The 24142-nt window shown below is 35.9% G+C and overlaps 1 protein-coding gene across 1 annotated transcript in view; it reads left to right on the top strand.

Moving 5' to 3' along the window:
• Window positions 1–763: 763 nt before the first annotated feature.
• WNT3 (Wnt family member 3) overlaps window positions 764–24142 on the top strand; it is a 33866-nt gene continuing 10487 nt past the window's right edge. The window contains exon 1 of the mRNA XM_015832304.1: window positions 764–843. Within this exon, the coding sequence (XP_015687790.1) occupies window positions 764–843 (80 nt within the window). The remainder of the gene's footprint in view (window positions 844–24142) is intronic.

The raw sequence follows: 24142 nt of genomic DNA, 5'->3' as shown, positions 1-24142 counted from the left end.
CTTATCGCGAACTGAGACCTTGATGTAAGGTAGGAAATAGTGCAATTCATATATTAGCTCTTTAACATCAAAAAGCATATATTTCAATGGCTGCAAATTCACATTTTGCACTTGCCATCCAACTGCCAGATGAAAACATAAGGAGCCCTGGAAGGCATACCAATGAAATTCAAGAGATTCCTCATTCCCACCTTACCTTCCAAGCTTAATCATGTCATGGCCATAAACTGTACATTCCATGGAGAGCTTTAAAAACTAGGGGGAAAAAACACAAAAGGAATACACTATAAAACTCTCTTTCAAGATTTGCCTATTACTCTCTGTAACAAGCACTACATTGCTATGTGTGTCCGTGTGTGTGTGTGTGTGTGTGTGTGTGTGTGTGTGTAGAAAGGTTAAGATGACTGACAGCCTTGAACTATAGGCTCATCCCTCACCTTAGGCCGTGCAATCTGATTGGATGCTTCCTGACATCTCCAAAGCACAGCACATTTTAATAGAAGCTTTGGTAGTTTGTCAGGGGTGGGTGGGGGAAAAGGTTCAGCGAGGTGCATTTCTGACCAGCATAAAGTCATTTTCCACTTCAGGAATATTTCTTGGCTTTGTGGGTGTGTGTACATGTGAGGGGGGAGGGTGGGTGGCAGAAAGACCTGTTTTTTTTCAGGGTGGGATTGTTTTGTTTTGATTTTTTTTTTGGTCCTTAAATGTTTTTTTGCAAACTTCCGTGGAGAGTGCTCTTCTCCTCAGCACCAAGCCTGGACTAATGGATTACCACCTGCTTGGATTAACTTTAGTTTTTTTCTTCGGTGATACAAAGGTCCTAGCCGGTTACCCTATTTGGTGGTAAGATTTCTTTTCTCCTCATCTCAAACTTTTTGGCAGCTTACTCCTTTTTCCCTACTTCAATTTATTTGCATTCTCTCTTCATCTTGATTCATGTTTCTCATCATTTCGCTTTTTCAGAATTTGTGCAAAGTTCCTACATGCTCGCTTTGCCTTTTTCATTTTGGAAGAGTGATATTAATAGACTTTTTCCTTTAGCTTGAAAAGCATTGATTCTGCCTCAATCATTTGTGGCATCAGAATAATACATTGGAATATAATTTATAAGCAGCAGGAATTGTAAAGAAAATCAACAAAAGGAATAGAAACATAAAACTACCATCAAGGTTCACTGTTATTAGGAATTTGCCTGCAGATCACAAATGTTTATTAACAGTGCTATATAAAATGATTCCTCAGATGTGCTCTTTCATTTTAAATTTATTTGCTTAATGATGCCAACATCTGCAGAAAAAATATCAAGAAAACAACTAAGATCTAAGTTTTAACTTCAATATTTTTGGGGAATGACAACAATTTGACATTTTAATTTCCTGCTTGCTTCATAAAAATCTTGATTCCAATTAATCAAACTAAGAAGATAAAAGCTAAAAATTATTTTGCCAAAGATTAATTTCCCTGTATTGGGACATGGTGTGATCTGGGATTTTTTTCAGCAAAATCAAAATTCAGGTTATTAGAAATACTTAAGCATTTAATAATCTAATGTCGATTTTTCCTGTTGCTTAATTAAAATATCTCCTTATACTAAAATGTGTTAAACATCAATAGCTTCAATATGGAGTTAATTTAAATATGGCCCTCCACTACCACTTTCTAAGCTTTCCTTTTATGTAAATTTTTCCTTGATTTCTTTTTAAATATTATCAAAAGTGGGCTATGAATATAAATAAAAAATAGTTTAGTTTTGAAAAATAAGTTATATGGTAAAATTTTGATTCAGATGCCTACTATAAAGAATAAAGGATAAACATTCAGTACATCTAGCAATGTTTTTAGCCTTGTTTTGTCTGATTATATGAAAACAATTGAGAAAAATTAAATCACAGCAATATCAAAAAATACTTGTATTTTCCTTGCCAAATGGATATGACTCATATATGCAAAGCACAACCAGAATATATCTTCAGGGTCAAAGAGTTTCTCCTGTCAGAATTTAGATTAATCAGATCTCTTTTAGCCCCAGGTTTGATGAAACAAACTTCCTATAAAAGAAGCTGTAAACTATTAAGAATCAAATGTTTTGTTACAAGTAGAACCATCAAAAAGAATTGATTCAGAGAATTTAGTTTAGTAAACAGAAACTGGCTGTGTTGTTTATTTAAAGTTAAGAATTTCAAGTTATAAAGAAAAATCTTGATATTTTAGTAAAATTTTGCCCTTCCAATCATCCTTCTTAATGTAGAGAGAAGCATCTCAAGAGATCTATTTTCTTCCAGTCTGCTTAATTTTTCCCTTTACCTAAAATCTATTCTTCCAGTAGATATCTTTTGTCTCAAAGAAAAAGGATTAAGCCTGTGGATTTTAAAATATAGACATACATAATTCAACAACAGTATGCACATACGCATATTTTAGGATAACGAAAATTATCTATAGAAAATGTATAAAGCGTCACAGCAACTGAGCTGTGCTTTTCGCTTGTATTTTCCAGTACTGTATAAACCAAATGATGTAATAATTACATTAAAAACAAGGCTCAGAAATGAACAAATGAAAGCATAATTGATAATGAGCTGTAAGTCAGTATATACATTTCACAGCAATTCTCGCACTTTATTTTGTTGCATGATTTCTAACTTCTAGTCATTCAGTTCCCTTCAAATTCAAGTGATTATTTTCACTTGATGTGAAAGTTTATGTTCCTATATCTTGCATTATTCAGCAGGCTTTAAGTGAATTGGGAAAGATCTGAATTTATTCAAGTTTCTCGCAAATACTCAATCCCTCTTCAGGATAATTCCAGCCTAAAAAGACAGTCAGTAAATAATCGTTTAACATACAATCATAAAAATTAATATATCAATAACCATGCATCAATTTTGCATGAATAAGTCCAAGTGCATAAAAATATCAATGTATTGGTTTTATTAATGTATAGCAGGGGGGGAAATGGTCAGTCAGAAAATATGGGGCAGCAATCAACTTTCACATATAAAAAATGGGAAAATCATAATTTATTTCCGGATTACAAAATAATTCAGCATTTTTTAAAAAAGATTTAGAATTCTTCAAACTAAACAATCTATCCAGAGAAAGTAATTTTGATCACCTAGACTTATCTTGAGTCAGTATTTATCCAATCTGATTGAGCTATAGATCTGAAATCCAAGGTGCAGAAGGCAATGAGGCAGCTAGTTAGGGACCTAATGCTGGGAATCAAAAATGAATATACTCAAAAGTGTGAAAAGGGCAAGTTGCATAGTTTCAAATTACCTGGAACTTGAGGGGGGGGAGGGAAGGAGGCAAAAAAATGTAGTTCTGTATAGTAATACTGTAGCACTATTAAATTTAGCCAACTTGAGAGCACAAATGTATAAAACCAGACAAAAAAATGTGATTGTCAGACAAGAGAATATGTATTTTTCTCCAGCACTCTGTAGCTCATCATCTCAGGTTGTCATGACAGCTGTGTACACTGTTATATTGTCACATATTAGAAGAGCTAGATAATTGGATACGGGTGACCTGGCTGTATTTGACCCAAGCAGATATTAGGTATGATAGGTTTTTCCTGGGCATATGAGAAGACAATGGCCAGCATAGAAGTAAATTCTTAAATGTCTGTGGAGACTCTCAGTCATCCAGGTCATGGTTGTCCCAAAGGTTCTTTTCAAGAGGCAACTGGACTTCCTTTGTTTTTTCCTTGAAGACATTTTGCTTTTTCATCCAAGAAGCTGAAGAACTGAAGAAGCTTCTTGGATGAGAAGCAAAATATCTTCAAGGAGAAAACAAAGGAAGTTCAGTTGCCTCTTGAAAAGCATCTTTGAGACAATTCTTAGATCCAAGACTAAAAGTGCTGCCATATATAGGATTTAAATTGTGTCCACAAAAATTAAGATACAAGTGGAAAAGCTATATTTTATGCCAATATATTTCTATATTTGACCCCACCTTAGTAATATTCGCACTTGTGGAAAAGTACTTCTCCAATATGATCTTCAATCTGCCAGAAATCTAAAAAGCATTCACCTCTGGCTGACCTTTAAATCACATCCCTTCTATGTTTGCTTTTAAAAAAAATGAAAAAGAGAGGTATCTACTGTATAGTTGAATTCAGATGCTAGTTTCTCCAAAACCTCTCTGGTTTTCAACAGAATGATCTTTACATTGTTTGCTTTTTGTACAATCAAGCTCATACCTTATAGAAATCAGACTTATAATTCAAGAAAATAGGGAGAGGAGCCTGCTCATTAGGATAGGTGGTAGCATTCTTATTTGATTAAAAAGGGGGCAAGAAATGGGAAAAGTCAAAATTTAGAATTGTATCAAGTACAATGACTTATTTAAAAGGAGAAAATCTACTGTGATTTTTTTTCTTTGTTAATCATGCTTTGGAGCTGTATATATATGTTTCTTTCACTGAATTTTATACAGTTTGAAAAGCTTCTGAGAATGCTGCAATATGTGTACAAACCACAGAAGGTGCAATAATCTTTTCAGCCTGGGTTCTGGTCCCTGCAGAGGGCTGCTTTCTTTTTAGAGCTCTGATGGACCTGGAGATGGATTTGCCTCTTCAAAGTGATGTAGTCCAGGACTAATATAACCAGGGGTTGAATGGAGGAAGAATATCAGAATGCCCTGGACCACCTACACAATCCTACTGAACATTCCTCAGTTTATAATTCAACACTTGGTCTTCTTTAGAAAGCATCCTTGAAACCCAGGAGGTAAGGTCACCCAAAATACAGGAATGTCATAGGAATTGTGGAGGGCTTTGGGAATTATTTTTAACTTCATTGGCACTCTTGAGAAAAAAAAATGGATTGCAGTAAGAACACATCACCAGCTTCCTAGTGATAGGAGAAAGTACACAGTTTGGATTTACTTATTGTACTAAGTCATTACAAGAAACTACAATGTAGTTTGTTTGATGTGGTCCTGGAAAGTTATATGAATGGTATCATATCATATTAATCACTATTTCTGAACTATTTCTAGTACTTACATCCTTCCACTGAAACTCTACTAAAATCAGACTTTCCCTGCCTCTCAAATTTGACACAATGCCATCTTGGTGGTTGGGAAGGCAACAACAGCTGAATTTTATCTTTAACATTTTGCCTGCTGGCTTCAGATATTGACAGCTGATATTGTCAAAAGCCCATTGGCAGGTTGGGTGCCAGCCAATGGGTAAACAGCAATTGAGTCTAACCAGTGAGATAAGCTATAATTACGTCTATGCATATCCAAAATCAGCATCAGTAACGTTTAAATTCCAGATGGTGTAAATGAATTTGGAAATTAGATCTATCAAGGAAGAAAGTGCAGAGATGATTAAATGGGACAAAGCTCATACTCTTGAGCTGAATCATGGCAGTAGAACATTCACCATAGCTAAAGATCAGACAACCTGATCAACTCGCCAATCTACAGAAACCCACCATTAGAGTGTCCTTTCTCAAGCTGACTCCTTCTATATATGCCGAATTAAAATATCCATCATTCTCAGCCCGCAAGGCATTATCCCTTCTGAATATTGATAATCAGTGCTGTAATTCAATACTTAGAAATAGGTTGAGAAATACTGCATTAGATGCACCTCCATGGCATTTTCTGGTTTGGATAAGTAAAATAATCCATCTGACATCTGTCCAATGATTGTGTGGGAAATGCAGAGAAGCATTTGCACATTCTCAAATATATTATTCCATCGCACCTTTTAAGCAAATTAAACTCTCCTCTTTTTTGTAACCTTTGTCCTCTTTTAGCCTTTTCATATTTAAAAATTTATCCCATTTAAGTGAGCATAATAAATGAAATCAGCTGGAAATTCAACTGTAAGATTTCAAGAGACAGAGTAAGACATTTGGCAAAATTCTGGAATCAATAAATTACAACAGCATTTATAACATTATCCTCCATAGTTTCCCTGGGAAAGATATCTACTGTGTAATGAATGGATATCTCTCTTCCTTTGTTTTTTAAACAGACATTTCTGAAACTTTCCATCAGGCTAGCTAAAATGTTAGAAATTGCCAATACTGTATATATTAATAATTACCATGTTTTTAACATTTCCTATGATGGAAATGTACATGTTTACACGAATAGTACAGCATAAAATGTTTAAGACTGCTTATTATTTGTTTAGTAATCTACATGTAACTCATTTACATAAAGTTGCTTAAATGATGTCCTCATAAGCCTTGAAGGAAGAGCACTGCTGGATAATTAATCAATTATCTTTTCTGTACATAAAATGAAACACTCTGCATTCAAATATGACATTTCTATTTGGCTTCATCTTCCACAAAGGAGGTTTTTCTCATGAAATGGATGTCCTTGTTAGCATTTATATTTGGCTTGGTTTTGCAAAGGAATAGTTACAGGTCTGCTTAATATCCATGCATGATTGTTCTCAAGATGTGCATTTTTAATTTCAGATTTTTTTTAAATCATTCAATTTAGATCTGTGATTAGAAGTTTTTAAATTAAAATCTTGGATGCCCTCAAACAGTGTTTAGAGTCAGGTATGTTCTCGAATTAAGGTACAATTGGATAAATTTTGATTAATTTCTATTCCCCTGCTTCCATCACAATTCAGGAAATAAAATTTACCTCAATCTTCCTTTGGGGCATTAGAGACAAATTTAAAATAGTCCATCTCACAGATACTGTTAACAACACCTTTGGATAAACATTTCTAATGCAATATATACCACATACAAAGCAAATGTAGGATAAATAAAACAAATTAAAATTAGTATAAAAAACAGGCAGTCAGATGTTAAAAGTTATATAAAACAAACGACAGCCAGATTTATTTAAATGTAAAAGGCAGGGGGAAAAGAACAATCCAGTATCTAAATTTTACTCATATTCAAACTGGCTGAAAAGGAAGATTTAAAAAGTGTTTTTTTCTGGAATTCAGATCAACTGTTCATTCTTAGGAGTGAAAGGTTCTCATCCAGAGCAGCGGAGAACTAACTATAACTCGCTTCCTTATTACTTTGGGAATTATTAGGGACAACCTTTAGGTCTCCGTGGAGTTCGAGGTAATTAAAATTTACTCCCGACTCTTGTTCTATTAAAGTATGTTTTAAAAGATCCAGAGGCCAAGCAAAAATTAACTGACAAACATATGTTAGTTTTTAAATTACGGATTCCCGCTCGCTCAAAACTATGATTCGATTGCAACAAATTCTATATTTTACCCTCCTGGTTGCCATATTTTGAAAACATTGTGAACACATGCCTTCTTGGACGTGGGCTTTACAAGTTAAGACTACAGTCTTCCACACCCTTGTGTGAGTTCAGATCGATCGATCGATCTCAGTGAGAATGATGGTTGAATTCCATACGATTGCACCATCCCCGTAGATTTTTTTTTTTTTAAATCGGGTTCGAATGTGATAATTGTTTGCCGACACTTGGAGTCATTTGCTCCCTGTGAAGTAAGAAACGCTTGTCCTAGAAATTAGGAAAACAGGCTGGCTTGGAGAGAAGGGCCGCTGGCTAGTCGCGAGGGAAGAGCGAGGCACGGCTGATGAACCTGGGAAGCTGCTCAGGGTGGCCGGAAGGTGCGAAGGGAATTGACCCAACTTTCTGGAATGCAGCTGCTAATGTACAGTAAGAGAAGAGAGCTCCCGACATAAAAGCTCCAGGCGGATCTGATAAAAGATGACAAGGCTTCTGAAAAATGTTTAAACCTGTTCCCCTTCCCCTCCTCTCCTTTCTTTGGGCCACGACAGGGGAGGAAGCTAATGTACTCTTAACATTAAAACCGATTAGAACAGGCCAACACTCAGAGTAGGAAATCAGACGTGACTCCAACAGGAAAATAATGAAACACTTTTAAAACTCATCCTGATACTTCTAATGGACCACCGAGATTATTATTAAAACAAAAAGTTGCAGTTCTATGTGCTTGATGGGATTTAGATTTCTCAGACTAAGGAATTCTCTTCTTAAGGGGGTTAGACATATAAAGGGGGGAGGGATCTTCTCCATTTCAGCATCTCCTTTGATTCAGATTTAGCAACATGAATTATTTAGGAAAACAGACAGATTAGCAGTTAAGATCACAAGCAAATGAACTGATAAAAGGTAAATTGCTGTGATTTAACTTGATATTTCTGCAATAGTGTATTTTATTTTTTTACTTTTATTTACAAAAGCTTTCCAAGTGCTGAGATAATCAAACAAAGCCAATAATCCTCATACATTCATTTGCAATCTAATATATATAAGAAAAAAAGTAGAGAAATGTTGAAAAAATAATCTCTCTAGACAAACCAGGACCCATTACAACATTTTATTACCTTTGATACTATCTTTGACTAGTGTTAATTATGGAGTTGCTTGGTTTTCATTTAGTGTGCTGTAGGAACAGTCATTGTTTGTAGAATAGTCTTACAGCTTTATGTGAAGAGCATTGGGGCTTGTTTAACCTATTATGGTTACAGAAATTGGCTTAGTATTATACAGAATCTATTTTCACTTATTTCAGATGTTGAACTGATAAACCTGAACTCACTGGAAGAGTTAAAGGATATAACCAAGATATGATTAATCATGAATAATCATGCTTTTAGCCTACCTAATCATCTGAGTTCATATAACCAATTGAACCAACACAGTTTTGCACAAATCACTAAAAAACAGCTGGACAATTTATGGTTGAGTGTATCATGAGCCCTCTATCTTTTTGTGAGGTATATTTTGCACTATGTTATTCACTGATTAAAACTCAAGCTTTGATTAGAAAGAAAAGAATGAAGCTTAAACTATTGCAACTCATTCATATCAAAGTAACTGCAAGATAAGATAACATGTTGTAAGTAACGAAAATAAGAAGAAAAAAATATCTGATTCTGAAGAAGCCAAGCACTAAATTCAAGGACACACATCCCACAATATAATAAATTAAAGAGATTGGGGAACAGCTGTATTTTCCTTCCCTTCACCATCCTTGGACATTGATGATCTCCTTTACAAAATGAAGTGAGGCAAGGAAGATTACTGGAGGAGGGAGGAACAGCTTCAACTCATATTTGGAGTCTCTAATGTTTACTGTAGAGGAGTTGAATATTTTCCTCTGGTAACATCCTTGCTGGAGTCTGCACAGTTGACACTCACCACCAATCCACTTGACCCTTTGGCAAGGATTGGGAGGGGTGTTGGTAAGAGAGAAGAAATGAAGGTTTTTTCCCCCTGTAGCTTCCTTTACTTGGGGTCCAAGGCCAAGGTTATAGACTGATATATAAGTCATATGCTTCTCATTAATTTCATGGTGCAGATTTCACGTTTACTTTTAATGTGAGACAATAAAGATGATGCCTGGGTTCACATACTGCTATAGTCATAATTGTTTGATTTGTGCTTAGCATGATGTTTCAAGCCAACCATTGATATATGGTTTACTTTATAGAATGAATTCAGCCATTTGTGGCTTGTTTAACCAACAATAATACAACGTGTGAATTTAATAGGGTTTTATGATTTGAGGCTGCCCTACATCAAGTGAAATAATGAGTATGAGTAGAATAGAATTAACCTATCCTTACTTTACTACAAAGAGGTCCCCTTTGGCTGAGATGTTGTGATATAATGGTGTTCCTGAATATTTTAAGTACATATACCATACTGATTTGTCCATTGGCAGCTTTTAATTTATATGAAGCTAATATTTTAATTAAAGTAGCATTAAAATATTTTAATGAAATAAAACAGAATATTGGTGCTTGAACCAGATTCAGAGATAGGATAAGGGCACAGTTTTGAACAATATTTCTCAGTCTCCTAAACTTTTCACAGTGATTCGCCTCTAGCAGATTTTTTTTTACATTAAAATGTTATTAAGTATTACAATTGTAGAGATAAAACTACAAAAAAAGAAAAAAGAATAACTTCCCCATTTGTCTCAAAAAAGACAAGTTACAAAAATTCAATTAGTATATATTCCTCTTCCATAACATAATTCACAGAGTCTATATATAATGGCAGACATTTTTAAAATTAATTTCTGAGACCGTTGTTCCCATATCATTGAAGATTAAAGTATTTTGCACCATTCTTTATTAACAAATCAAATAAGTGTTCTTTAACTGTAATCTTTACAAGTGAGCCTCGACTTACAATCACAATTGAGGGCAGAATTTCCATTGCTGACAAAACAGTTGTTCAGTGAATCATATCTGATTTTATGAGCTTTTTGCCACATTTGGTACGTGGATCACTGCAGTTGTTAGATGAATCATGTAGTTGTTAAGTAACTCTGTCTTCTCCCATTGATTAGCTTGTTGAAAGCTGTCTGGGAATGGTAATCACTTGACTCCAGGATGCTACAATGGTCATAAATGTGTGCTGATAGGCAAGCACCTGTATTTTGATTACATGACTGTGGAGATGCTGTGATGGTTGTAAGTGCAAAGATCCATCATAGTCACTTTTTTAGTGCCATTGTAATTTTGAACAGCTTCTAAACAAATGATTGTAAGTTGAGAACTACCTGTATTTCCTTTTAGCTCCCTCTCATGACCAACCTTCAAAGTCCCATCCTAACATGTCCCCCCCCCCCCAAATTCCAAACATAAGCCATTTTCCCACTGGAAGAATTTATTCAGTTAATTTCAAAATCTCATTTCAAATCCATCAAGATTCTTAGTCCATTTATAATTTTCCAGAAACAATACTCTAATCATCCTTTAGTTATTTATTCCTCAAAATTGCTAAGTCTTTAAAGTTGCACTTAAACTCACCCAATGAATATCATCAAATTTGCCATTCTGGAGATCCTTAATATTTGAAAAACAGTACAAACAGTAAAACAGTAAAAAAAAAAAAGTGATTCCAAGAGTGATTAAGAAATGAGACTCAGCCAAGCTTTGTGTCCATTATGATTGTGGGTATAGAATTTTCAGTTGCTCCATTCCTCAGCTGACCACAAAAACCTCAGTTCCTGTTGTCTGCTTGCAAGGAGCAGCTGTCTAAAGTACATGGAAGCAATCCCACCCTCTCTCCTTTGCTGTCTCTTTTCTCTGGAGAGATCGCAATGGCACTCACTGGAAGTAATCTCTGGCAGATACTGCTGAGGTTCACACATTAAGCTTCCCTTTGCCAATAACTAATTTGTTTTTTGCTCAGACAAATCCAGCCAATTTAACATTTTTCAACCATCCATTATTAAGTAAACTGTGGTTTAGCATGATGTTATGTAGTCAGGTAGTTTGTAAATCCAATACTAGATAGATTATGTATGAACGCAGGCCATGATCTAGTTTGCCTGACACACTAAAGCATATAATGACTGGTTCTAGCATGGCATTCAAAACTGAACCATGGCTTCAATTGTAATTAGAGTAATTACAGTGTCTTTATCCATGGTACTGATTGTTATTTGAATACATGCTCTGGAGAAAAATCAATTTGTGACTATTTTTTCTAGGCTCTAAGTAAAGATAGAAGGCGAAAGTGAGCTACTGCCCACTGCAGCATTTCTGCTGACAACAGTTTTGTTGTTGTTGCTGTTGCTGTTTTATGTGGCATGGACACACAAATAAAAATAATATGCCAAAGAATTGCCTATATCTCATGGGGCACTATTGGTTTATTTGCTTTTTAATTACTCAGTATTTTAAAACAAGCTGTTATATTCACAGATCTGAAGGCTGACTGGCATATTTTGTCATAGTTATGTGCTTTCTCTGTGCAGGTTGGATTCTTCCATTTACAGTGTATTCTCATGAGTGCTCCTTGGTGTCAAATCTTTATTCAGCCAAGAGTGCTGAACAATCTGAATAAAGGACTGGAAATTCTTTCATTCCAAACTAGTTATTGGATTACATGTATCATACAACTGCTGAGCAGAGTAATGTGAATGGGTTCACATATTGTATTAATTAATCTATATAAATAAAAATGTAAATGTTCGTTTGTTCAAAATCTTAAATCTCTGAAAGTTCTTCACCGATTGCTTTGAAATTTTGACACAACGTTGCATTTGAATACGCACGTGTTTTTATATACCTATATTATATAGATGTCACACCTGTGACAGGCAAAACATGCTTTTTTTGCAAAACAGCGCCATCTGTTGGACGCTTTGAAATTGCCATTGAACATGCAATTCATTGAAACTCCCACGTGCAACATTTCCAAAGCATCTGGCATGAGAAAAGTATTGCAGAAATGCAAACTTATTGTTTGGGATGAATGCACAATGGCGCATTGAGACTGAGCCACAGCAATGCGTGGCCGGGTACAGCTAGTCTTAAATATATTTTGATCGGTTTTAGCTTAGTTAAGTTGTGCAAAGACCTAAGTGGCATTTGCTTAATATTTGTGTATACATGTTTATAGGATAGATGCAGAATAACAGAGTTAGAAGGGACCTTGGGGGTCTTCTTGTCCAACTCACTGCTTAAGCAGGAAACCCTATAACATTTCAGACAAATGGTTGTCCTTTATCTTCTTAAAAACTTCCAGTATTGGAGCACCCACAACTTCTGGAGGCAAATAGTTGCACTGATTAATTGTTCTAACTCTCAGGAAATTTCTTCTTGGTTCTAGGTTCCTTCTCTCCGTGATTAGTTTCCATCCATTGCTTCTTGTCCTGCCTTCAGGTTCTTTATGGTAGCCCCTCAGATATTGGAATACTCCTATCATGTCACCCCTAGTCCTTCTTTTTATTAAACTAAACATATCCAATTCCTGAAACCTTTCTTCATATGTTTTAACTCGCAGTCCCCTAATCATCTTTGTTGCTCTTCTCTACACTCTTTGTAGAATCTCAACATCTTTTTTATGTTGTGGCAACCAAAACTGGATGCAATATTCCAAGTGTGGTCTTACCAGGGCATTATAAAATTACTAACACTTCACATGATCTTAATTCTATCTCTCTGTTAATGCAGCCTAGGACTCTATGGGCTTTTTTGGCAGCTGCAGCATACTGCTGGCTCATATTTAAGTGATTGTCAAAATTCCTCTTGCATTTATTACTATTGAGCCAAATACCATCTATTCTATACCTGTGCATTTGATTTTTCTTGTCTAAATATAGAACCTTACTTTTCTCACCATTGAATTTCATTTTGTTAGGTAGGGCTCAATGTTCAAGTCTGTCGAGATTCTTCTGGATCATGAGCCTACCTTCTGGAGTGTTGACTATTCCTGCCAACTTGGTGTCATCTGCAAATTTGATCATTGTTTAAATCATTGATGAAGATGTTGAAGAACCCTGGGCCTAAGATAGAGCCTTGGGGTATTTCTCTGCATACTTCCCTCCATGTAGAAGCAGTTCCATTAAGGAGTACATATTGAATGTGGTTGGTGATGCTATGTAACCCACATTTTCTATCTTATCAAGTAGTAGGTTTATCAAATGCCTTACTGAAGTCCAAGAAATTTATATCCACAGCATTTCTCTTGTCCTATAACTATGTCACATTGTCAAAAATTTCAATAAGATTTGTCTGGCATGATCTGTTTTTGACAAACCCATATTGGTTTCTGGTTATGCTTGGTCCTCATTTTACTGATCTTGGAAAGATGGAAGGCTGAATCAACCTTGAGCTGGTCAGGATCAAACTCCTGGCTCTGTGAGCAGAGGTAGACTGTTTATTTGCTTCTATGTGTTTGCAGATTTATTGCTTGATTATCTTTTCCAGAATCTTTCTAAATATCGATGTCAGGCTGATTGGTATGTATTCCCTGGATCAGTTTTTTTTCTCCCTTTTTTGAAGTTGGGAACTACATCATCCCTTTTCTAGTCTAGGGCTTTTCAACCAGTGGTACAGGTACTACCTGTGGTACATTGGCACCTGGCAGGTGGTACACGACCATCCTAGAAAAGTGGTAGCGGGGGAGGGGAATGAACTGAACTGGTTGCAGCACCACACAAGCCTGAGCGAGAGATGGCTGGAGCTGCAGTGCTGTCAGGGCTCAGAGGAAGCACCAGGATCAGTGCCGCTTTCCAGCTGAACGGCGCTTCGGGGCTGTCAGGGCTCAGTGGAAGCACCAGGATCAGCGCCAGGCTCCAGCTGGAGCTTGGCACTGATCCTGGTGCTTCTGCTGAGCCCTGAAGAAGCACCAATCAGCTGGAATGTTGCAGCATCTCCAGGGTCTTGTGATTTACATTCAGATGCTTGGCAACTGATCCATATTTATGGCGGTCACAGTGTCTCAGGGTCATGTGAAGTGATCAAAACCTGCTGCAACCACCCAGCAGATGGGGGGAATAAAAACCAAACACCCCCCACCCCACCCCCGCTGCCAATCCCCAACAAAATGCTCACAACAATGAAAACCTCGAACAGGAGGAAGAGCACCGCTGGGTGGGCAGGCAGGTGTCTTGCTCGGCTGTGGCTTGGGGGGCACTTTTTTCAATGCCATTGTAACTTCGGACAGTCATTAAGCAAACTGTTGTAAGTCAAGGACTACCTGTACTTTATCACTTTTTCCTTTTTTTTTTTTTTTTTGGTCATCAAGTTTTTGACACCTTGCTTGACTGGTGGTACTCGGATATTGCCATATCCTAAAAGTGGTACAATGGGTGAAAAGGTTGAAAAGCCCTGTTCTAGTCAACTGGTAGTTCCCTAGTGCTCCATTATCTTTGAAAAATATGGTTTCGTTGTTCTGAGATCACATCTGTCAACTCCTTCAGAACCTTGGGTCCTGGTGATTTGAACTCATCTGCAGTGGATAGGTGTTCTCTTACCAATTTCTTGCTTATTTTGATTTGCATTCCTAATCTGCATGCAAATTTAGAAAATATGATAACTTAAATGGCAATACAGTACATCTCAAAATAGAAGGAAGATTGTGATTAAGGAACTGTGTACTTGATTAGCCTATTGCCTACAAAGCACCTGCTCTTCCATCTTTTATTTCTCGAACTTTAAGTGAAGAACTGTCTCCAATAAAATGTAAATTATGATTTTCCTACATATCAATGATTGCAAATGTGCATATAAATGAATAAGGATTCAGGAAAATACAGCCAACAGTACGATTTAGGTCACTCCAGAAGGGCTTTCCTAATCCTCTACATCAGTATCTAGAACTGTATCTGCTGCAATCTGACTTTAATGGATATGGTAAAATATGCAATTTTGCACAGGAATTAGGTAGTGCATTCCCAAACCAGGCCATATTAATACAATCAAGAAAACGTCTCTCCTAAGTGATCTAGTATAACTATATTTTTGTACAGTTCACTTGCAAACTTGCTTTTGCCTACCAGTTCTTTGGCTGAATAAATCAAAAAGGAACTGATAGTCTGTATGCTACAATCATACAACCACATAAAACAAGGGTCCCTAATAAATTGCTATGGCTTTTTTCTGGAACACTTTGCTCACAAGCCAAAGTATATTGTCTCCAAGCCTTTAAAAATGAACAAAGGCTGCCTAAGCATGGTACAATATTGTAGTTTCCAGCTAATTGGGAAATCTGTGGGTATGTATTAATAGATGCTTTTTTTAAAAAAAATAATAAAATACATTTTCATCACATCAAAAATGGAATATTGAGATAAGTGATTGGAAGTGGAAGAAAGTAATCTGAGAAGGAAGAATCTGCTGGTCCATAATGCAAGCATTCCTTGCTGAATAGGGTGCTGAAACATAAAAATCCAACATAGCTGGATGCGTCAAATTGTGAAAGACAACAGTTTAATAGAGCACATCTCTATTAGTGGGATTAAGAAGGGAGATGTTTCAAAATATGCTGTAAACTTATAAACTGCTCTGATTAAGGACTGAGATCCCATAATGTGGCATCCGTGGCATTATCAGAAACTGCCTATTTGTCCAATTAGGTTGATACTAGCTACTTTAGATTTTTCAAAGCAGTCTTCCCCAGCATGCCTTTTAGATATCTTGAATTTCAATAGCCATCGTGTCTAATCCAACACATCTGGAAAACATGGAGTGTTAGAAGCCCACTCCAGGTTCTCAAGCAAAGAGTGCTTTGGAATCAAGAGAATTTGCTAGTTCCTAGATTGCTAGTTCCTGGTTAGAATAATGCTAAATGGAGATTATACAGAAAACTTTGACATCAAAAAAGGTACAAGACAGGGATGTCCATTATCCCCACTGCTATTTATACTAACACTGGAAGTATTGGCCAGAAATATTAGGCAAGACAGGGAAATCAAAGGACTGGAGATAAAAGAGCAAAAATATAAACTACAAGCTTTTGCAGATGACTTGGTCTTCATTTTGGAGGAGCCACTAGAAACAGCTACTAAATTGTTGGAGAAAATAGAAAAGTTTGGAGAAGTGGCAGGTTTGAAAATAAATAGAGAAAAGACTAAGGTATTAACAAAAAACCTAACAGATAAACAGAAAACCCAACTTACAAAAAAGACAAATTTACAAATAGTCAAAAAAGTTAGATATTTAGGAATCTATTTAACAGCAAGATGTATAACATTAAAAGAAGGAAACAAATAAGACTAGACTTGGAAAAGTGGAAAAATCTTCAACTGTCATTGCTAGGAAGAATAGCCACAGTGAAAATGAATGTTCTGCCAAAAGTATTCTTCTTATTTCAAAAGATTCCTGTAAAATTGGGAAAGGTCTTTTTTGATTATCTAAATGCAACAATATTGAGATTTATTTGACAAGGGATGAAAGCACCAATTAAAGTGAAAATGTTACAAGAAGCTAAAAATAGTGGAGGATTTGGACTCCTGGACTGGAGACTATATTATCAAGCAGCCATCTTACCATGGCTTAAAGAATGGATAACGCTGATAAATAAAAGACTATTGTATGTAGTGGGGCATGACCTACAAATTGGTTGGCATGCCTTCCTATGATACGAGAAAAATAAAAACAAAAACACATAGATGCTTCAATACTGGAAGTTTTTAAGAAGAAACTGGACAGCCATTTGTCCGAAATGGTATAGGGTTACCTACCTGAGCAGGGGGTTGGAGTTGATGACTTCCAAGGTCCCTTCCAACTTTATTATTATTATTATTATTACTATTATTATTATTACTACTACTACTACTACTACTATTATTATTATTATTATTATTATTACTATTATTATTATTACTACTACTACTACTACTACTACTACTACTATTATTATTATTATTATTATTATTATTATTATTATTATTATTATTATTATTATTATTATTATTATTACTTCCAAAACCACTTTATAAGGAATGTACTCCTTTCAGAATGGGAAAGAATAAAGCAGAAAATCTGTATTAAACTACCTGAGTGGCTTTCGACAATGGAAGCTTTTGCTTACCCAAATTTAATTAACTATGACAAAGTCGTCACTTACAAAGATATCCTGGACAAGGAAGGAAAATTGAAAGATAGACAAGATCTACAACGACAAGGTATTGACTTAGCATGGTGGCCTTATTTGCAAATTCAAACAAGATACAAAAAAGATGCAAAGACAATGGGATTTTACAGATAGAACTTGATCAAATATTGTTAAAAACAGATGAAAACTTGATTAAGAAACTCTACAGATTTCTTCTAAATTTGAAGATGGAAGAAGAACAAGTAAAAAAAACGATAACATGGGCAAACATGGATATTCTATAAATTTAGAAGATTGGCAAAAGTTATGGGATAGAAACATTAAATTGACTAAAGCAACTTCATATAAAGAAAATTTGTATAAAATATTTTATAGATGGCATATGACACCAGTAAGATTAGCGAAAATGTTTAAAAATTCTTCGAATAATTGTTGGAAATGTAAACAAAAACCTGGTACCTATTACCATATCTGGTGGGTATGCCCTAGAGCGAAAAAATTCTGGCTTAAGATTCATACATGGTTGGAAAAGATGACTAAAATACAGATAGAATTTAAACCAGAATTGTTTTTGTTAGGAATTCTAGGAGCCAAGTATGAGAAGGAGAATGAGTATTTAATATTGCATATATTGACAGCAGCGAGAATAGCATTTGCCCAATATTGGAAAAATGAAAATGTACCATCTGAAGAGGTCCTAATTAAGAAAATTTTAGAATGTGCAGAAATAGATTGATTAACTTTAGAGATTAAAGAAAAAGAAGATTCAGTTTATTTCAAAACATGGGATAATTTTTACCAATGTTTAGGAAAACGAACTAGTGAGAAATGAATGTGATATGTTATCGTGACTATATACTATATAGTAGTAAGATGAATGATACGTATTGATTATGATTATCGTTTCCCATATTTATCATAGCTATTTACTATTATATTAATTAGTGTCATTGAACATATGTAACCGGACAATAGTCTGTTTGCTAAAGCTTGAAAATGTAAATGGGGGGTAACCCCATTGTTGTTCCCATCCTTGCCCCAACCCTGACCCCCACACTGAACCTTAATTCCCATACTAACCCCATCCTTTCCTTAACCTTATAAAACTCAATAAAACTTTTTTTTAAAATAATTTGCTAGTTCCTCTTTTTAACTGGTCCACGTCCACTACAGCCACCAAAATTATGTGAGCTTATTTCCCCCATCTTATTCTTCACTTCTAAGTTTCCCCATCATTAGCACCATTTCTGGCTTTAGAATTTACTGTAGCCTTGGAATAATCAAACAAAAATGTTCCAACTTTATATCAGCCATTCATTTGGATAGGGTGTGAGGACACTTGGTGACCTAACTTGTCATCTCTCTTTGGCAGGAGTGGAATTGGTGCCAACAACTTACCTGGCGCAGTCTGGGTGCTAAAAATAAGTCATTTCTTGCCCTCAAGTCAGGTTCCCTTCAGAGGTAATAACAACAAAACAAGCAACCTGCTAAAGAAAAATTATCTCAGCCTAATCAGCTCCCTGGGGCAGAGAGTTCAGGCAAGCAAACAGGTGATGCTGTTCCCAAAGCAAAGACAGAGAGGATTGGCCACACCTCTTCCCACACTGAGAAGAATCTTACATGGTCAAAGGCAGTGCTTTTTTTCTAAAAAAAAAAAAAAAAAAAAAAGGTGCCGGAACTCACACACGTCATACAACCCGCCTTGCCTACCCTACAAGGTTCCATCCAAAAAAGGTGCCGGAACTCCATTCTGGATGTTCTATGAAAAAAAAAAAGCCCTGGTCATAGGAAGTTCAATCCTGACCTGCCAATAAACTCCCAAAACCTGGCCTGATGTTCTCTCCTGAGCATTTTCAAAATTTGAAGCATATTTATTGTAGAAAATGTCCACTGGAAATGTTCATCAACCAGGATCCCCCCCATGGCCAACTCACCAGTGCCACTGAAACTGAAGAAGGCATCAAGCAAGGCTGCATATGGCTCCACTCTTACTCAGTTTCTATAGCCACTCTTTGATAGTCCATTTCCATAACACTTTTCCCAAAACTTTCTGGAAGACAGGTCTTATTCTATTCCATGCAGACAACACAGCAATACTTTTAAGAATATTTACTGGCCTTAAAATAATACTGAGAGCAGGAAAACAGTACTGCAAAGAGAACCAGAGATAAGAGATAGGGCTTATGAAAGAGGAAGTTAGAGTATGGATAACCATACTATATTGGTTCAGACTTATCCTTTTTTCCCCTTGGCCTTGCCCTATTACTGTAATTGTGAGTGATGATTTTCAGTCCACATGGTAATAGGCAGTAGGAACTAAAATTTCATTCTTGGGCTTCTCTCCAGATCTTCTGTCCAGTGTGGGACATGATCAGGCCAAAGCACTCATTAAACTGCATGTAGCAGACACAGAGCCAATTGGATCTAGCCAGGGCCCCAACTTTTATTGTCAGTGAATCCAACCTCCAACTGGTACTCTGTCTCCCCTATGGAATACTTAGCTAAAGTTAAAAGTACCTAAACATTGAAGGACTTTTATACTTTAGCATGATATCACATCTTTCCTCAGCTATTCTTTCAGGCTAACACTCTGAAGACAATGCCCCTATGGCTCTGGAAATGCAGAGCATATTCTTCTCCAACCTCTGTATTACAGAGAAATTTGTACCATCCTCATCTCACCATTATTGCATAATTATCCAGAGTGCAAAGGGCAATTCCATACCACCCTGCTGTGCTTTAGATACCAACTCTGCTAGAATGTGCGAAGTTGCCAAGTTCTGTGCAGCAGTGCTTAAAATTTGTTTGATGATGAGCTGTGCCATGCACTAGATTTAATCAGCTTCTAATTCACCATACTAGAGTATTCTGTAATTGGATAGATATAATCTTTCTCATATTAACCCCTACATCCATCTAATACTCCTAACCCTCCTTTTAGATTCTTTCACTCTTCTTTTTTATAGCGTATACTTGTTGTTTTAATATTTAATATCTTCTGGCTTTTCATAATTTTTATGTATCGTCTGTGCTTTTAATTGAGTGTACCTTACCTTCCTTGTGCTTGTCTATGGCCATAATGAAGATTTGATTTGATCATCCAGGATCATACTTCCCCAGTAATTTTGCATTAAAAATCTAAAATCCAATGAAGACAGTTTCATGAAACAAGGCTAGCAGTGTTTGTTAGGGTTCAGTTTAGTCCATTAAGAGCAGATTAGTCCATTAGCTAATTTTCAGTTCAAAGCTGAAGAATCAATTTACTTTAGGAAGTGCTGGATTTTTTTTGCCTATCAATGTTAATTGGTTTTCAGTCAACAGGAGTTTCTATAGGAAAATGTCAATCAAAATCAAAACTACACTCATTTTTATGTATGCCATAGACATAGAGCTTCACTTGCACCATCTAGGGCCCTATCTTCACTTTTTTTTGCCACAATCTGCAGATAATCCTACTAACCTCATACTCCTCTGAAGGGAAGGAAGAAAGACCATCCCTTGCCATATTTTTGCTGTGATCCCACTCACTGGCATTACTAGATTACCTTCAACTTGTAACAGAAAAGTGGGTCCCTATCTCTGCTTTACTCTCCAGTGTACATACCGATACACATATCTCCCAAATGAGAAGTCAGTTCCTTTTATACTAATGAATGCCACAAAAAGGCATTTAGGGGCAATGTGTAGCATTTTAGATTTTATTTTCAATATGGTTGGAGGAGTTGGAAAGCCAGACTCAGAATGACCTTACTCAGAAACAAGTTCTATTGGGTTGATGGAGCTTGTTTCCACAAATTGTCATAGATGCTCCAGGGTACATTTGAGTGTACAGATGTGGGTGATTTTGTGTTGCTTACATGGTGGGCTGATTCCATTGTGGAGGTCTATAGTAGAAACCTCCCATTATAGGAACAAGAGGATTTAAACATCTTCTAATGAGGTAGTCAAGGAAACGGCTCACTAGGGTTAAGGATGCCATCAACCCCTGTGGTTGCCATTTAGATAAGGAGCGTTCTCAGCTGGGAGAAAAGAAAGGATCACAAAGAAAAGAAGCTTTATAAAGTCCTTAAGACATCTGAGGCTGTTGGACACTCCTCTTGTTACTTTTATAATAAATATAATAAAGTTCAGACAATGGCATTTGTTGACACACCTCTGCATTCAACTAGAAATTGAGAAATTCTCAACTTTTCTATTTCTCCAGTAATGTTCAGGTTCCATGCATAGTCTTATTTCTGGAGCAGCACAGCTGCATTATTTTAATTGTTATGGACTTCCTTTTGATCTCTTCACATATGGAGTTTCTTCCACATTTTAGCTACCCTTTTTATGCATATTAGTGATGGATATTTAATTAAATCCATGCAAACAAAAATATTATTCTGATTAAGCAAGTATAGTCTGATTCCTTTTGCATTGTGACTAAATGAAAGTATACATACATACCTAGTAGCAAGCAAAGAGCAAAATGATGGAAACAGAATTACCATTCATTCCATCTGAAATTAATTTTAGAGATTCTAGAAGATAGTCCTCAAATATTATGTAATGTTGCGATGGTAAAATCAATTTATATTATTTTGTGTGTGAATCTATTAGACTCTGGAAAAGAGAGAGAATAGCACCCTAGAAATCTTCAGTCACAATCTTATCATTATAGATTTCAAATAACATCTGTATTTTATATTTTATTTCATTTTTTTTAAACATAGGGATTCGAATTTTGATATTTTACATATTTTACAAGTTCACAGACTTCCATTTTACAAGTTTTAACTTGGTTTATTAGTGAAGACGGCTACATGCTCTGTTTTGTTACAGTTGTTTTACTTATATAAGCCATTGTATATTTAGACAGACAGGTACTTGGTGTTAATACTTTACGGCTAGTTGCCAATGTTGACTTCCCTCTTGACTGAAATTGTGGTTGCATGGGATTGTGATATGAATAGCTCAACATAAGCATCAATTGGAGGAATTAAACTACAGGAGAGAAGATACTTAGGATAGCAGCTGATGTGATACTTGCTCATTTGAGAGCAAAAGAAAAAAAACTCTGCATGAATGAAGTTGGGAAGTTACTTAATTAATTTAATTAGTTTTTCAGCTCAAAAAGGAATAATGTGGGCACAACCAGACACAGAAACAGTCTTTCCCTTGTACCATCACTGCTGAACACCTAATTCCCACAGTACAATCATATGTTTAAGTATATTTACTCATTTAATATGGCTGTATTACTATTATCCTTCTCATCATTTCTACTACCTTCTCTTGTTGGTACCATTATTATGATTATTATTACTCTGAGAGCTTATGCACTGCATACAAATACATGATTTAACAGCTCATCACACAAAATTATGTTGTAGTTTCTTTGCTTTGGGGTAAGTGTGATGTGTGAACCAGACCATTTTGCCTACACTGTAATTCATGTGCTTATAGTTTGTTAAAAAAAAGGTAAAATCCTTACGTTCTATTTCAGTTCAATTAACGATTCCACTCACACATTATACTAAGCCTTTTTGATCTGTACTATATGTGAACCTACTGTGGCTTAGTAAAACAAGTAATGTCTTAACCATGACCAGCCACTTCATACATATAATCAAGTCAACAAGGTTTGTTTGGCCTATTCCTAGCTTATTTTTCAGACATCCATAATATTGCTAGTCATACTACTCCAAATATCCTATCAACTTTGGAATATCTGAGCCATCTGTTTTCTATTTTTTTGGTGGCATGTTTTTTTGCCCAAATGTTTATGAGGAATTGGAAAAAGATCTTTGTCTGTTGAAATGAAATGCCTGTGTGTTTACTGAAAATCAAGAATATGTTATAACCTTTCAGACTAGCACATTAAAAGCTATAAGTTTTCATGACTTAATTACACCATGCATCTGATGGAGTGAGCTATAGTTCACAAAAAATATGCTATAACTAATAAAACATTTAGTCTGAAAAGGTGCTACCAAACTCCTTCTGACCTATGGCTTCCATATATTAATACAACTCTCCTATCATAGTATGAATTTATTTATGTCCCACCTTTATTGTTTTTATAAATAACTCAAATGGCAAACATAGATAATGTTCCTTCCTCCTCCTATTTTCTCCACAATTACAATCCTGCGAGGTGACTTTAGCTGAGAACGAGTGACTGGCCCAAAGCCACCCAGCTGGTTCTCACACCTAAGGCAGGATTAGAACCCAGTCTCCTGGCTTCTATTCTGTTACCTCAAGCACTACACCAAACTGGCTGTCTAAGTTCCTGGTGTGTATCTGTCTGAGTTCTTGGTTTTTCTGTTTCTTTGTTGGAAATCTTGTGGATTATGTGCTTTATCTGTTTGTAGCTTCATCTATGTATTTACATGCAAAGGAAGCAAAGTGCAAAAGCAGTTCAGAACCAGCAATACAAGTGAGTGGAGTGGATAATTTATCATGACTGCATCCCTCCTTTCCTTCAAGAAGCTGCAGGATGCAGTGTTTCCATCCCCCCCCCATTGTAGTAATCCTGTGGAACATGCTGTGAGCTAGTGATTCAGGCAAGAAGTTGTGAAGCTAAACCATTAATTCTACATTACTGATTCTGGTCAAAGGATAATAAACTTATGATGTTGTATTGGTTCTCAGCTGATAGTACTGGCATGTAAAACATGAAAATGAAATGGAACAATTCATTTTATATTTATGTAGCAAATGGGGAATGACCTGCTGTAATGGGTTGTGAAAGTAATGTTAGAAGACAGGAGGAAAAGGAGCCACAGATTCGGCAGTGGTCAGACAAGAAATATCTCAGCCTTCAGAAGAAATGGGGGCAGAAAAAGCATCTCAG

This window comes from Protobothrops mucrosquamatus, unplaced genomic scaffold, assembly GCF_001527695.2.
Source record: "Protobothrops mucrosquamatus isolate PMUCROS unplaced genomic scaffold, P.Mucros_1.0 scaffold1, whole genome shotgun sequence".
NCBI classification, from domain to species: domain Eukaryota; kingdom Metazoa; phylum Chordata; class Lepidosauria; order Squamata; family Viperidae; genus Protobothrops; species Protobothrops mucrosquamatus.
The sequence above is the reverse complement of the archived record's forward strand: the minus strand, read 5'-3'. Positions and strand labels throughout refer to the sequence as shown.